Raw genomic sequence first — 17,086 nt, 5'->3', positions numbered from 1 at the left:
GAATGCCGTTCCCTGTGCCGTTCCTGGCGGTGCAGCATGCGCTTGGCTTAACATGCAGCAGTAACGTACAGGAAAACACCAAAATACTTGGAATGCATGACAAATAAAAATATAGCTTGTATTATAAAGGCATGCAAATATACACAGTGCAATTAATGTTTCATGCAGACTTTGGTGCGGTTACAATTCCACGTTCAAACATGCTACAGTACACAACCGAGCCCTGCACCGCTTTCCTCAGGGAACCACCACCCATGGATCTAAACCAGAAAGGATTTGTTCATGGGAGAGAGGTTTTCTCTGTAATCCAGTGGACATCGAAAACACCTCTACGGCGTGTTACACTTACACGTATGTTCAGTAACACAACCTCCTTATCATACACAGCCATACTCATACCACAGGGTTTGATTATCTTCAGAGACCAGCAGTGGGGATTGGGCCTCACCAGTGCTGACAGAGGTGGCAGGGACAGACGCCCTGGTCAGAGCTGCCTGTGGGTCACTCTGAGCAGGTTTCTGCGCAGCACAAGGCTGTTCTCGGCTCTTTGGCACTGATCTAAATGCCGACAGATTAGCCTGATCAGTTAGTTTGGATGTGGATCTTTGGGGCAATCCACTTATATTACTGACTAGTTCAGTGTTAAGGGATAAAAATGGCTGAGGCACAGTAAAGGATCCTGTGCTGCCACTGCCAGAGACACTGACTTTATCATGAAACATGCTCGTACTCAGCAAAGTTCTCTCATGACAATGTGACCTTTCCATCCTGGAAGGCTTGGGCACCTCAGACTGAAATCCTAAATTACGTGGTGTGGCCACATGAGCGGCATCGCTCTGTGGGACACAATCTACTCTGCAAGGCACACAATGAAAACAGGGAGAGGATAACTGGTGTGCTGAGTACTCACTGGAGGTGGATGGAGCACTCCTGTCAGCGATGGCTGGTGCTGGATCAATGGATACAGGTGACCTACTGTCCTTAGACAAAAAATCATGAATGCTCGTCCTTCGGGTAGTTCCTTCTGCTGTGGAAATCACACTGCTAGCACGAGGTAAGGTGGCATAAGGATTGCAATCTCTGGATTGTCGCTGGGACATTGTTGCCTGGATCTTTTCTTTCACTGACTTGGCCTTCCCTTGGGTGCCAGCTGTAAATTTGACTGGAGAGCTAGTGAAGTAGGTATCTTCAGTTTTACGGAGGCTGGGCCTTACGAGCTGTTCTGGTTTGAGGGATCGTCCATCTGAGAAATCCACTGTGGCTTTGACACTCATCGACCTCACGATGCCACACCCAGCAGATGTCTGTTTTCGGGGCTTTTCCCTCACTGCCAGCTCTGCAGACTCAGACAAGCTCCTCATGACTTCATCTAAAAGGTTCTCTTCACTTGCAGATTTCATCTGTCAAAAACAGGAAAAATAAGTTTATTTATAAACAATGACAACTGTTGTCATTTTTACCTTCTCTCAAGCAATCTCTGTGGACAGAAAGGAAGAACAATATTACAAACTTCTTATCTCTAAAAGCAGTATTAAACATCTAGGGTACATACTTGAGAGTTTTCTGTACAGCTTACAAGCATGTGCTTTGAAACCCAGGTGTCAGTCAGCTCATAACTACCTGTAATTAGTTCTGTAATACTGACTGACTCCACAAGGCAGATGATCCAAACCTCCAGTTTATCTCCTTGCTCCCTTGTTCTGTGCCATAACTCCTGTATAGTTGCTAAGCCATTTCATGCAACCCACTACTTTTAACTTCTACTGATCACGCAGAGCTAAAAGCTTACATACTCTATAGAGACAAAAATCTCAGAAAGTAACAAAAACCACATGATCTTCAGGCACCTTTGGTGCCCAGACGTGGACTGACAGCTCCCAATTGTTTCTTTTTGGAGAAAAGATGTCAGAGCTAGGAAAAATAAGTTTAAGTGAATACTATTCACAGACTCAGTGGAGAAAGACTGCAGTCAAAATGGTAAAAGAGACAATTTGGGCAGAATTACACTAAAGGCATTAAGAAAATGTTCTGGCAGAAGACTGGAAAGAGACCTCTTGAATATCCTTCCATCCGTAATGGCTCTGTGAGGCTATGAAAGGGATTCTGTGGCTCATCAACAGCAGAGGACTAGGCTTGATGACAGAGGTGGTTGCTTTTGTTTAAACTGCCAGAAGAGTATTGTCTAATGCCTAAAATCCAAAACTCGTTGTCAGGGAGGCCACAGGTGAGAGGTCATTTCAAGTATCTAACAGAAGTTCCAGAAACTTCTCCAGACCCAAGTTACTGCTCCAGACAACCCCAATCAATTCAGCTGGGAACATGCATTTTTCAATTTCACTTGTGTCATTTAGAACACACAGAACCTGATCCTTACTCCTGAGGCTCTGGTCACAGTAAGTGGCTGGCTTCATCCTACAGCTCCTCTGGGTTTTGGACAGGACTACTCAAGAACTAGGGATGAAAAAACTGGAATAACAGTGGAGACAAGGTCATTTGGGGCTCCTAACAAACTGTCACTGATTTACAGAAACATTCTCTTAGTCTTATTCCTCTCAGATTTCAGTAAGCTCCAAGGTCACTTTTTGTTTCCCAGTACTGTTATAAAGATGAAACTGAAGCAGACAATAGTCTCTTTGCAAGGAATGAAGTCAAATGTCTTCCTGTTGATGTAGGACTGATGTGACAACAGCTCTTGCTTCAGACAAGTGCTGGACTGGAAGAGGGAAAGTGAACCTATTCAGAGTTCTGGCTGTCCATCTGCACTGCAATGAGCATCCCACCATCAGGACACTCCACTTGTGCAGTGCAGGTCGACTTTCTTACCCAACCCAGTGACCCACGAAGGGTCAAGCTGTGAAATTTCAAATGATTCTGTGTGGTGCAGCATGACACAGGGCACATGACTCCTTACTGCAGACATGTAAAAGCAATCCTACTCAATGTGTCTTGCATTATTCCCATGCCCACCTGTGGGACATCATTCTAGTTAGAACAGTTTTTAAGCTGACCTCACTGGAGTTACTCTTGTTGCTTTCTTCTAAGAACTGTTGCAGAGTAACAACTTCACTTCCAGGAGATCCTGTTTTGATCTGTTTTCCACGGCTGTCCAGTGCTTCAGGTGTTCTCTGCTGGAGCACAGGACTGGACCTGGTGTGGCCTTTCAGGTACTGGATGGGACTGCTGCTGCTGCTGGACCAGGCCTCGTGCTCGTGGAACAGGCTGAACTCTCCACTGCTGTGACTCTGTGGCCTGCTCTGACTGCCAACTGCACCTGCTTTAGGGTAAATGGGATTAAGTATTTCCATAAGAAATATATAAAAAAGCTGTAAACATGTATAACCTAACGCAAATCTGGAACATTATCAGATTCGGTTAGCAGGAATTCTAATTAAAATGCTAAAAAAAAATCCAGTTGTCCTTTTTTACTCAAACCAAATGATTAATGAATTTGCATGATTAATAAGATTGCATTCCCCTGACTTACCTTTCTTTAATCATGACCTAATTTTTTAAAATAAAAACTACCTTTCATTTACAATCTGGGCCTCCACCTACATAATAATGTATTCCAAGTCAGTAAAGATACACCTTCACTCTTGTCTAGGTCACTGTGAAGCACCTGGTAAGATACTATTAAAAGAAATACAAAGGATGTCATGGAAAGAAAGTATTTTCTCCAAGAGCTACTTGGGAACGCTGATTCTCCAACGGTTTCTGCTATTACTCCTAGCTGACTACAACTGGGATCTGAAGGAAGCACATGGTGTTAAATGCAAAATAAATTTCACAACACGAATTCTTTTAATTTTTCAGTAATTGTGAACTGCTTAAAAAACTCCTGATAGATAATCAAGTATTTCTGACTTGATGTTACTCTAAAGAAATGAAATTAAGTTTGAACAAAGATAAATTGTTCACAGTGGAAATGTCAAATCCTGTGTAGACATTGGGGCAAGAAGACTTCAAGGAATGCTTTACAGAAGAGAGTAATCAAATAGATATAAACTACACTATTGGAAATATTCAGCTAGCATTCAATCCTAAATTTCCAAACAGACACCACTTAATAAATGCAAGCCATGAATATTAAATGAAGTCTTGAGCTGGCAGTGCTCTAGTCTGGCCTGTACGACAGTCTGCAGCTAGAATGGCCATTAGATACAAAAATGCATCAAGGCTCATAATACATGAAATTTAGAGAATACTTCTAAGTTGCAGGATGTTATTAATCTATTTAAATCAAAATAGAAAAGTTTCTAGGATGTATCCAACATGCCATTTTGTCCAGTTGTACACCACACAGCTTCACAGCAGCAGCACACATGCAGGAGAAGAAAGAAGGAGCACCTTGCCTGCTTTAAATTCCTAATTTTTGAAGTAATTTGGGGGGAATTCTTATTTTGTACCATTGTTACCTGAGTTAGGTTTGGTTTCAAATAACTGGTGCCTTAAAAAGTAACACCTTAATAGATTAAAAACCTAAATTGCATTAATCCCTGTGTTGCTACTGTGGGACATGAAGGCTCTGAAGCACTTCAGGAAGCACATGCTGCGGTGTGCAGTGGGAATTTTTTGGTTGTGGGTTGTTTTTTTAACCTATACAGATGATCTTACAGAGAAAATAATGGAAATGAAGCACATATGTGAATTCACCTCCAGCATACCTTTGACTTCATGGAGTGAAGCATTGTTATTGCTATTGCTAGTGGATGTTCTGCCACTATCAAGGCTGGCTGGCCTGGAAGCTGAATGGAAAATTAGGAGACACCATGATGAACAACATTTTAGCAGAGGACACAGTACCTTTACATTCTGATCACAGAATGCTCAGAGGCAGGATCATGCACTATCTCACAGGCTGAGCATGCCCATTGGCAACAAAGTGGTTTCTTACAGATCAGAAAGCGAAGGAATTTCCAGGCGGTCCAAGAGGACACTTTGGAAAAGGGCACTACAGGAATAGCAAGGTACAAAGAAGAGGAAAAGAGAAATAGAGTGTATGTTTAGAATTGGAACTGACTGGTTAGTGGAAAACCAGGGTTTAGAGATGGAAGGAGAGGCATGCAGGGGGCTGCTCGTGATTAGGTCACTTACAACAGATCTGACAAGGAACCTTGCACAGTGCTGAAATGCCACGAACAGGAGGAGCAAGAGCATCTGCACAGATAAAGTCCTGTACTCCTAAGCCAATACAAGGGAAATGCACTGTTAGTAGCCTCAAAAATGTTTGCTGCTCGTACTAATTCCGTGTGTTTATACTAGAGTTAAAGCTCAATTCTAAATAACCTATTACAGCTTTCACTGCACAGCTTTGCTTGAAGGAACATGTAATGATTTTATAAACTACAGCACATGGCAAATTTGGGTTTCACTGAACAATGAACATTGAAAACTCAGGCCAGATTTGGGATTTGGACTTTTTAGGATTGAAATGATCATTTTTTGTAAGTACTATTAACTCCAAATGGAAGTTGAAACATTTTCCCATGAAAAGGGAAAATGTTTTGGTCCTGTTCAGATGCACTTCACAGGTACTTTCTACCAGAGACACAGAACATCTGTCTGATGTAACAGTTCAGAAAGAGAAGGAGAATCTGAAGAAATGATACAATACATTCGAGAGATATGCAAATCACAGAACGCATGCTCATTGGAACAATGCCATTCATTTGGTTTTGCAAACTTCGTTAACATTCACGTCATATATCCTTAATTAAAATTCACATCTTACCATGAACTCTTGATCCTGTACTAGAATCATCACTAATACCTTGTGGACTTACATCTTCAAAGGATGTAGTATCTGTACACAGAGACATAACACAAGATGTAAAATAAAACAAAAAGATTATTGAAATACTTATTATTGATAAAACACACTAAAATATTTTTCAAAACAGTTCACTTTTACTTCGGTAACATTCTGCAGGAAAAACTCTGAAACATTTTATAACTGCAGTTATTAAACCTATCCATTATCTTAGCACTGCAACTCAATTATTAAGGTTTCTTTTTGTCGAAAAACTTAAAATATAAGTAAAACCAATATACACATAGTCACATCACAGTGCAAAAAGCTTCTACCTATACCTTTATTATTTAGCAACTGCTTGGATCTGAAGCCTGTGGAGGAGTTGATAGTGGCAAAGTTGATAGCTGTAGTAGAGAAGGCCATAGCTCCCAATTCCTTCCTCCTTTTACCCGTGGATATATCATCAGGACCCTCCAGATGCTCAGAACTACCTGTCCATTGTCCTCCTGCCAGGACCATGGACTGCACCAGGTCATTCATGGCTGGGATGCAAATGAAAGCAAATGATCAGCGTGGGCAATGTATCTGCTCCAGTTCTTATTTTGCATTGCAAAAGGTTTGACAGTTTTCTAAGCATTAAAGCGACTGCAGACTGGCAGGTACAACACATCATCCGCGTTATGACATGCAATCAACTCAGTGAATGGCAAGTGGGTGAGGCAGAAGCTTCTCCCAGCTCAGTGTGGTGCTCAGAACTGGCGTGATTAGGGCGATGGCCATGCGTGCGCTGCCATGGGCGTGTTAGACTGTTTGCCACGAGCAAATGGGATGAACAAGGATAGAATGGGCAAAGGTGCTCATACAATCGAGTGCCACCAATGATACGGGATCCTTGTACAGTGCAGGTTACTGCAGGCAGACTGGGGTTTACAGCGTAACAGAGAAAGGATCTGAAAAATACCACATCTGATGATATTCACCTTTACTTCCCCAAACTCGAGATAACTGTCCACCCCTCATTATAAAATAAAACGAAACAAAAGAAATCAATACATTTTGGCAACGAGAACTGATGAATACTTGCAGAGTGACAGACCACCATACAGTGCAATTCCCTTTTTTTTCTTGCTTTAAACAAAAAAAAAATTAATTCACAGTGATTTCTTAACAAAAGGCTTATGAAACGTGTCATTCAAAACTATTTCTGTTAACAGAGTGCACTGTAAATTTATATACACATAGGGCCATGTGTATATAGACAACTATGTATACAAATATATGCAATCACAATGCACTGAATAGATTATATTGATGTGCACGTGCCGGGGAACGCGCGGAGATGTGTGCGTGTGTGTGTACATGTGCACATATATAAAGTATTCAGTGACAAGGCTTTTTAAAAAAAAAAAAAAAAAGGAAAAAAAAAAGTCCAAAGAAAGCTCCAGCTCCTTGTACCGCAGCAGGACTTGCACGTTGCAAAAGAGGAGGAAAAATACAGCGCAGTCCAGGGAGAGGTTAGTGAAAAATTAGTAACGGAAGCCAAGTGTAGCCATTGAGAAGAAGCTGAACTGTCATAAAGTCTTACACATGGAGCGACGGTAGAAGGCCTTCATTTTGTCTTTTTCCTTCGGTCTGTTCCTCAAAAAGGGCAGTCTTTTCAGTGCAACCACTTTTATGTCATAGCATGAGGAAAAACGGAAACAGGGAAATGAAAGAAAAAAGGGGAGAAGAACAGATGGAAGTTAAATGTTGAAACTAAGGACAGAAATGAATGTCTCGAGTTTAAGCTATGTATGCTATGCTAAAAGCTATCATTCTCATGCTTCTGGGTGATAATGAAATATGGAAACTACACTGAAATATGAGAACTATGAAAACTAGGCTATGAAAACTTTCATATACTCAGAAATGCACTGAAAATAATGGTGAAGAGTGTAATACAGTCTGAAGCTCTTGAAAAAAAATTTATGTAACTTCTTTGCAAGTGACTTACAGAAACTGACCATTTTTTAATTCTGACTAGGAAAAATATCATTTCTTGAATAGAAAGGAAAATGCAAAGAAAAAAAGGCTTAAAATGAAAGCAATTCTAAGTACAACTTCTACTTTAAAGTATGTTCACATCATTATTTTTTGAGGTTAATAACCTGCTTTGCCCTGCATCTCTAGGAATACACAATCTATTATCAGTCTTGAGCTCTTGCATTTTGGCTCAATAATAATTTTGGTTATCTACTGTCTTGTAGAAAACCCACATTTGCCTTCTGTTCAATGGACTGTGTGCAGTGATCTTAGTATTTCACCACAATAATCTGCTTCATGTGTGCAAATTTTTAGCTAAAAAAATACCAAAAGAAGAAAAAAAAGCAGCAAAAGAAAATCCAAATGTGAGTGTTGCTGCAACAATTTGGGAGGGCCCAAAGAAAACTGAGATACTACCAGGAAACAGAGTTAAAATTACAAATAGTATTAAAAGATGGAGGAGGGGGAAGTCATGAGTTAATCTTGTCCTTAGAGTCAGCTACTGTGCATTAGGAACTGCTGACTGGCAGACATCTGCCTTTGGAAGCACCAGCTCAGTCTGGGGCTGACTGCCAAGCACATCGGAGCCACATGCAAACAACTGGCATGTAGAGATCCAGGGAGAAACACACAATGGAACAGCCCAAAAGTTCTGATTAATGCAGAGGTGACAGCAGTGTTAGCCTGGGCTGTCAGGCCATGCTCAGCTTGTTTGCTCTCTCCGAAGCCACTTTTGGGCCATGTTTCCTGCTCACCCAGCAGCTTGGCACACAGCAGTTTCTATCCAACAGAGCAGTGCATATATACATACACATTTACAAGTGCACATGAGCTATCCTGAGAGAGAAAGGCATCTCCTTCTCCATCAGCTCATCCTGTGTCTGCACCCAGAAGAAGAGGTTTACAAGTCTAACCACTGAGGTCATTCTGTTCTAGTTCTGCTTTTTGTCATCAAGATGACACTGTTCTTCTGCAACTTATAAAATACTTTAAAGACAACTCATCCCTCTATAACCCTTTATAGACAAGATAACTGACCTCTCTTAATTAAAAGTCCCCAATCTTATTAGAAAGTAATCAGGATGTTGAAGAATCACTTGAGTCTTGTCCTCCTTGTCCATTACCACAGATCACCTCCCAAAGGGCTGATTTATGGCTCTCAGCAACTGTACCCACCAGGAAACATCCCTGCAACTACTGATGTCCTGGAAATTGTGCATCAAAACTTGGCCTTTAGAAAAATGCAACCTGCTTGGAAGGGGGAACTGTGTGACTAATGTCTGCATGGAATGTAACTAAAGCAATGTCCTGCAAGTAATCTGGAATGGCAGAGCTACAGCAGAAATTACCTATTCTTTCTCATTTCAGCATTCTATGAAATACTTCTGCCTTCTGAGCTGAGAATGAATGATGAGTACTGCAGAATTCCTCCCCTGATCAGGAAATTTCCTACTTTGCAGCCCTCTTCCTGCTGCTTGCCAGAAACCCTCTGGGCAATTTTGTATGGACAGTATTAAAATCCTCAAATCATTTTGTTCAAGCACAAAGAAAATCTGAGCCAGACATGTTCTTAATGTTCTGGCAGTAGAAAATGGAGCCCAATAGATTTCTTTTACTTCCACTATGATCATGTGTCTGCTACTGGTGCACTATTAAAGACGACAGCTTACTAATAGCCCTAATTCCTTGGGACATTGGCAATCACTTGAAACAGCTAAAATAGAAGAAAGGAATTTTCTCCACAGGAAACAAAAATCCCCCTTGCCTGCCTCAGGCTTTCTATGGAAAAGGTGAGAATGGTGTCCCATGCTGACAAGAAAAGCTCTGTACAGAGCAGGTGTCAAATCCATGATACTCACCTGATCATTAGAAGTGCTCAATAAATACGTGTGGTCAGTGGCTGGGAAGAAGGAGGCTGTACTTCCAGCAAGTGAATACAAGTATGAGAAGCAAAGGTCAAACCCTGCAGTCAGGAGCACACAGCCCCCACACTGCCTGCATGTTTAACCTGTGCTGTGGACAGCAACAGCCATCCAGGCTCCTCCTCATTCCCAGAGGACCTCTGGGATCAGAAAGGGGCTTTGGGCACGCTGTGAGACCTCAGCTGCTGTTTTCCATGCAGAACAGGGTAACCTGATTTTTGTGCCAAGAACCTGTGAGATAACAGGTCTCTTGAAAAAATTTGCATGAGAATGTAGCCTGTGTTAGGAAAAGTCTCCACCAACACCTTCAAAAGAGGAAAATCTACAAAGTTCACACAGCAAATCTCTTTATCAGTAGTGGTAGCAGCAGGGTAATTAATTTTGGAATCAGTATCTCCAATGGGGATGTGGGATAGGAACCCTAGATGTCTTGGACACCAGCTTGGGAGAACACCACTGGTTTGTGCCGGGGAAGGTAAGCTGCCTTCTCCTGCCTCCCGAGGGACATGCAGGACACTTCACCTCAGCAGTTCCCGCTGGAACCATCTCCTTTCCCAGCCGCTGGAGGTCAGGATGGAACAGGACCCGTCTCTTCCCTCACCCAGAACTGCCTTCAGCCAGTGTGGAGAGCTACAATACCTGAGTGTTTGCACAGGCAGGAGGCAACTCACACGTTTTCTCTTTCTTGTAGCTTCTTTCAGTGCAAGCTGCTACTGCCAAACCGCTTCTTACAGAAAAGAAAGGACCCACAGTATCCTGGTATTTAGGATTTACAGTCATTCTAGGAGCAGAAGAAATAGACTGCAAAATGTGCACCATCACCAGGGCTTGTCACACTGAGATATTCTCTTTACTTTGTGAGACAGAACTGTCTCAGCAAGCTTGTCAGTGCTGAATTGGCACATAATGCATCCCAATTCTAGCAAAAACTGAGGTTTCCGTGGCAACGTGTGTAATGGAGGAAGGTTAGGATCCAGAATTAGATCAGCCCTTCCAGTTTGTGGATAAATACACTGGGATTAAGGGGAACATGAACAAGGTCCATGGAGTAGAAAATTAATGAGGTCTGAACAGCTTCAAACCTCTTTTGAGGATCAGCCACTGTAACTTCAGCCATGGCTCCCCCAGGAGGGTAACTGCACACTACAAGGTCCCAGGTATCATGCAAAGAAAACTGTCACATAAAAAGCCCTTCCAGAACATGACATTGCTGACACAGATGCAGATGGTCTGAACCACAGCGTGCACACTCCTGATTCCAACCAACACACTGGCAAACACATCCACCACAGCTTCAGTCACTCCTGAAACTCCACACTACTCACAGTTGGAATGTAAAAGCAACAGTTGCTTTTTTTTTTAAAGTTCAAAAGTATCTGTTTTGAACCTTACACAGAGAAACACTGAGCTTCCCAAAGTGACAAGTTAGCAAGAGAAGTGCTAAAATGTAGTCTTGAGCATACTATTTTCTTCAGTTATTAAAAAAATACTCACAAATCTGATTTTAAGTTTCCCTGAAATAGCATTTTTGATGTTTTTGAGTTTGACTAAGCTTCTGCAAAAAGCACAGAAGGAAAAAACCCAACATCATCATGACTTTAATAATTTCTTACACAGCAAATTCACAGCTGGCACAAATCCCAGAAAATTATCTGCTGCCTTTTGAAACGCAAATTCAAAACTAGTACTGCAAAGACTGGAAGTGACTGTTAATGCACATGTATTCTGATGCTTTTACATGCACAGCCAAAATGCTTTTGGCGCGTAATTATCAAATGGAATCATTACATCCTGATAGCTTGGCTGTAAGATAAGTTCTCAGCTTGTGAGAAACTGGGCAGGTTATGATTTATGCCATAAGTGGATAACAAAAAATGATAGATAGTAAACAGAATCTGTCTTTTTATACCATGAGCACCCTAATGTGAGGATTATTGGGCTGTTCCAAGCTTAGCAAATTGTGTCTGGAATATTCCATCTATCCACACCTCTGTAACCCGCCCCAGTCTCCCTCTGAGACACTTCACTCTAATTTTAGGGTCAGGAACAATTCCCATCTTTTTAACAGGCTGTGTCTCTACATTAACTCTTCCCATTGCATATTCAAATATTAAGAACATTTTTCATCACTGTTTCTGTGAGATGCTGGAGGACACCTTCAGACAGAAGGTGTTTTTAGCAACCCAAGGACGTTAGCACAGCTACAGCTTGGAAAACACTTCCAAGACAAGGGGAAAACATTCATGCTGGGACAAGAGGGAGAAACAAAAAAGGTAGTAGTGGTGACATGTGACATCTATCCAAAATCTTGCCGGCCTGACCCAGTGACAGTGCCTGCTACATCGTACCCAAGCACTGTAAACATGTTTTAACATTTATATTTAGAGCTACAAAAATGCTAAAAACTAGTTCCTGCCCAAACACTCAAGGGAGTTTGCAAGAAGTCAGTCTAAATCTGTCCTTAATAAATTAATTCAGGCTTCACTCCGAAAGACTAAAAAATACTAACTCATCATATTTTCCAGCACCTCTTAATTTCTAATGGTACAAAAAAGACATTCAGCCAAGGTTTATCAACAGGAAAAAATGGTTTGCAGTACTCACTACTACTCTTTTTGGTCCCCAAGGTCTGGCCATCTTCCAGGGAGTTTGAGCCCACCGAGGAGCTATCCTGGCTGTCCTGGTGGGGCAGCTGCAGAAAGCCTTCGCTGGATTCCGAGCGCGTGGGCGTGAGGGTCACAGACTTCAAACGCTCGCGGTTACCATCCTTCTTGGACTTGATCAGCTTCCTCATCTTCAGAGTAATCCAGTTGCCTCTTCTGTTATTAATAACACAACATATTTATTGCATTTATAACACATTTATGCCTTCAGCCATTTCCTAACTTGTAAGCAAAATCCAGACGTGATTCTGCTCCCCCGAATACAATGAAATCTCAATTTTCAGCTTGTACAGAATAGGTATGTCATGTCTTGGGAGTTGTGTTTACTTTTCTATCATGTTCATTAGTACCTTCTTGGTGGAGATGGCTCATAAAATTTATACTGATCCATTATCTTCTCCTCCAATTTTTCCTTCTGTCGCCTTAATTCATTTAGCTTGTCACTGCAAACAGAAACCAGTGATAAGTTATGCTTCAAAACCACGTACAGAATGCGTGGCCAGCATGTTCTTCTGGGGATCTGCTATCTCAAAGTTGTCACCTTTCATGAGGAACTCTTACACAACACTTGTTTCTTATTGAAAAAGCAAGAGACAGCAAACAAGTAGTCTTAGGTTTAACTTTATGGTATAAAACTGAAAGAGTTTCCATTCGCCTTTACTGCACAACAGATTCTTCTCTTTAAATAAGGAAGTGCTCTCACAGAACCATTTAGAGGAGCACATTTTCTCTCAAATTCAATAAAAAAGTTTACAGATTACGGCTTTGCTAGTAGTAGAATGAAGAATAAATAACATTTTTATTGCTCATATGCATCAGCAATAATGAACAGTTTCACTGATCCTTTAGAACTATAATGTCCGTGGTTTATCTGCTTTGCATTTATAATTTCAATGCTGATTTTAAAAAGAAACATTTCAGAAGTTGCACATGTAATAATTTATATATAAAACAAATGCTTTAAAAAAACCCCAATAGGTATTACTGTCATTGACCTAATCTAAGTGATCTGATTGTCTGCCAAACTCACATGTACTGCCTTTGCTCCACATGGAAGAGATCCTTGCTTTCCATATTCTGCTCGAGTAAGGTTCTATTCTGCAGCATTAAAGTCTGAATTTGATCTAGTAGATGTCTGTTCTCCTCCTCCAGGTTTCCTTTAAGCTGACTAAGCAGCTGTTAAAATAGGTGAAACATACACATGTGAGCGTATGTGACATACAGATAATGAGATTAGCAAGAAAAATTAGGTCTACAAAGGGATTCTGAGTCAAATCAAACAGAAACCTAAATCACAATTAACCAGAAAAGGCCTCTTTAATGATCTAACTAACTTAAACCAGTTTACCTATCATGAACCCCAATTTTTGTACTGCCTGTACAACAGGCAAATTAATTAGTCTTTGGACCCACTTCATTATCTACAAACCAAATGACTAACTCTCAAACACTACATATGATTTTACAGATCTACAACCACACTAATATAAATATTCCAATGACACCAGCCATGACAAACAGCATAATTCCCACCTACCTCACACTGATTATTTAATTTTGTTGATGTAATATCCAGTTGCTGGTATTGTTCTTTGAGTTTAGAAAACTCAGCTTCCAATCGTGTTTGCTCCAGTTTAGAATTGTTCAACAGTGTTTTCAAATTCTTATGGTCAGTTTGAAGCACTTCATTCTCTCTCAAGAGCTGACTATATGTATGAGCGAGCCTGGGATTAAAAGACACCATCAAAGAATACATGCAGGTGGAAATGTAGGTTATCCACAATCCCTCTGAAACATCTCCAAGGCTCTACACCACTCCACAAAACACATACACAAATGCCACTATCACATATAGGTAAGTCATCCCAGTTTAATTTTCCTAGAATTGTGTTCTGTCTTTAAGCCAAACACTCTGGGTTCTCTCCACGTACAAATATAAAGCAGGATCTCTAAATCACAACTAGCTTTATGATCCCACTCTTCCAAAGAAAAGAATCGTGCAGAACAGCCAGGATTTCTTACCAACACTAAACAGTAACTAAATAGGAATGATCCAAACTTCAGCCATCTTTGAGGTCGCATATATTGATTCCTGGGCTCCCTTTGCCCCTCCTGGGCCCTGCCATATCCCTTTGTCCCACACACACCCTCAGGACATGGTAATTATTTTTGTGGGATCATGCATGTCCTGAATTGCAACATCAGGTGTTAAGCACTGTGAGAGAACACAACTCTTGTTTAGACTATACTGGCACATGCTCAGAGCTCTACTAACACACACCAGACTTGTATTTTACCTTTCATTTTCATCACGAAGTTTTTTATATTCTGCTGCCACGGTTTCATGTTTTTCACTTTGCTGCAACATCTTCTCCTGTTCTATCTTGAGAACTTTCTCCAGTTCCTCCAGTTGCACTTTCTGTTTGAGCAACTGATTGTACCTGCAAACAAAGATAAAATACTGAAGTTTCTTTTTGTGAAATGACAAAAAAATAAGGAAGTTTTATGGAACATTGACCTTTCAAAGTTTTAAATCTTCACGTTTTAAGTAATGCTGATTTAACTCATAGTCATTAGATTTTCCTTGGAATCACAGACTCTCATTTTCTCCATGCAGTCAGTATTTACCTATCCTCCAAGTCCTTATGCTCCACCTCCAGATTTTTGTGGGCAGATTTCAGGGTTCCATGTTTAGCAATCAGGGACTCATACTCTGCAGCCTGGCGCTCGTGCAGGTGCTCCAGTTTCTCGTGGTCCTTGAGGAGAGCCTCGTACAACGACTTCAGGTCCTCACGCTCCTTCAGCACACACTCGTTCTCGTTCTCCAGAGCAGACTGCTGGATCAACAGCTGGGCATTCTGATTCATCAGGGATGTGCTTTGAGAATTCAGGGTGGAATTTTCAACCTGCAGACACAAACATTTGACAGGAGTTAATTTCATAGTCTGGATTAGTTTGCCTATCTCCTATTTGAAGATTTCTTGGGTTTAACCCTTAGCATCTTAGTGAACCTCTGCTTGTTCCATTACCTAGCAACCTTCCATGAGACTACTCTTCTTGTATCCCAATAGACAGCTCCAACTCAACATATTCCAAGAATACCTTCATAGCAGTATTGCCAGAAAGCACTGAAGCATATGATTAAATTGACAGGGAGGAATCAAATTATTATTTAACTCTCAGTATCTAAGTGCTCCCTCAATGACAATCACATTTTCCTCTAGCCTCAAAATATCTCAAATGGATCACCAGTGATCCTAATACAAGCCAAATCTGTGACATGACTGAAATAAATGAAACTTGCATATTGGCATGGAGATTTACTTTTAAAAAACATCTTTCCTGTACAGAATCTCTACTGTCACCATAAAATCTTTATTGTACCCATGCTTCCTTTTGCAATTGGAGCTCTAACAGGAGGTTCCATTTAACAGAGAGAAAGGGAAATAAAATACCAGCACCCAGAAGGAATATCCATATTCTGCTTTGTACTTTTGTGAAAAGTAGCAGTTCTCCAACAGTTATGTTAGCACACTATCAATTAACAGTTTATTAATACGCTAAAGTCTTCAACACTAGACAAATCTTTAAAACCCCACCCAACCAACAACTTCACTTTTTTTTGCCTCTGGGAAGATTAACCAAATCTCATCCTTGGATATATTAAAGAATTGGTGCTTGTCATCTGACCTGTATTAGGCTAGTTTCCTTCTCTTCCCTATTCAAGAGCTGAAAACCACAAACTACTGAGGCTTCTAATGCCCTCGGGGTATCTATTAAGGAAAAAAAAATTACATCTATCACTCCAGTGCATGCTGTTACCAGGGAACAAATCCCTTCCTGTTGGAACTGCAGCATTCTTTGTTACAGATGAGAAAGCTGAACCTTTCACTGGAAATGAAGTCATGTCTGATGGCATGTGTATGCTGTGAAACTTCCCAGACTGAATCCCCAGTTTTGTTAGCTCAAAATTCCCAGTTACCCTTTAAGACATCCTTTCTCTTATCTGTTCCTTATGGATATCAGAAGGAAGAGCAGAACTGCTGTTGCCCAGGAACAGCTTTAACACAGTCCATGTGGCCCAGCTTAGCCTGCACTTCAGATGTTAGTTATCACCTTGATTTTCACGGACATGTTTCACCTTTCCTTTTGATTTGGAGCTGATGGAGGGTTGCCTTGTCAGAGGGGAAAGGCCTGTGCTGCTATGCACGAGGCAAAAAAAATCAATTACGCAGATATTCCTGGGATTTTGTTGACACATGCAATTACAAAATACTCAAGAGTTCTGAATTCCAGAGACACATCCTTATCTGGCCAAAACGGGCTATTTCCATGCCCATGTCCACTGATTTTTAACAACTAGAGGCACAGTGTGTGCACAAAGTCCTGTTGTGCCCACAGGCTCTCCAGCCACACAGGGGAGTGCTAAGCACTAACGAGATTTCAATATGGCAGCAGAAAGTGCAACTGTGGAATAACTCTGTTCTGCTTTCCAGATAGGAAAGTCAGGATGAGAACTCCAGGCATCCACCAAATGCATTATATGTGTGGTTTAAGAAGCCCTTGACACTTGGATTTCCATTGCCTCTCCATTTCTGACATTGCTTACTACTTCTGCTGAACTGTAGACTTTGTATTCCCTCTTTAAGGAGTTTTGAGTCTTAAAACTCCAAGAAGCATAAACTCCATTAACAAGAATATTTCATTTTTAGAAGGAAAAAAGATAT

General features: G+C 41.0%; 1 protein-coding gene across 1 annotated transcript in view; it reads right to left on the bottom strand.

Moving 5' to 3' along the window:
- The window catches only part of LOC103808192 (girdin-like), a gene marked incomplete at its 5' end in the record, with an annotated part of 19,383 nt that extends 4,118 nt beyond the window's left edge, over positions 1 to 15,265 (bottom strand). Inside the window, 12 exons of the mRNA XM_009080960.1 lie at positions 911 to 1,400; positions 3,009 to 3,274; positions 4,665 to 4,745; positions 5,732 to 5,803; positions 6,091 to 6,294; positions 7,338 to 7,421; positions 12,301 to 12,515; positions 12,710 to 12,802; positions 13,390 to 13,535; positions 13,897 to 14,083; positions 14,657 to 14,800; positions 14,988 to 15,265. Of these exons, the coding sequence (XP_009079208.1) occupies positions 911 to 1,400; positions 3,009 to 3,274; positions 4,665 to 4,745; positions 5,732 to 5,803; positions 6,091 to 6,294; positions 7,338 to 7,421; positions 12,301 to 12,515; positions 12,710 to 12,802; positions 13,390 to 13,535; positions 13,897 to 14,083; positions 14,657 to 14,800; positions 14,988 to 15,265 (2,260 nt within the window). The remainder of the gene's footprint in view (positions 1 to 910; positions 1,401 to 3,008; positions 3,275 to 4,664; positions 4,746 to 5,731; positions 5,804 to 6,090; positions 6,295 to 7,337; positions 7,422 to 12,300; positions 12,516 to 12,709; positions 12,803 to 13,389; positions 13,536 to 13,896; positions 14,084 to 14,656; positions 14,801 to 14,987) is intronic.
- Positions 15,266 to 17,086: the final 1,821 nt, after the last annotated feature.

This window comes from Acanthisitta chloris, unplaced genomic scaffold, assembly GCF_000695815.1.
Source record: "Acanthisitta chloris isolate BGI_N310 unplaced genomic scaffold, ASM69581v1 scaffold42998, whole genome shotgun sequence".
NCBI lineage: Eukaryota > Metazoa > Chordata > Aves > Passeriformes > Acanthisittidae > Acanthisitta > Acanthisitta chloris.
This window is presented reverse-complemented; position numbering and strand designations above follow the sequence as displayed.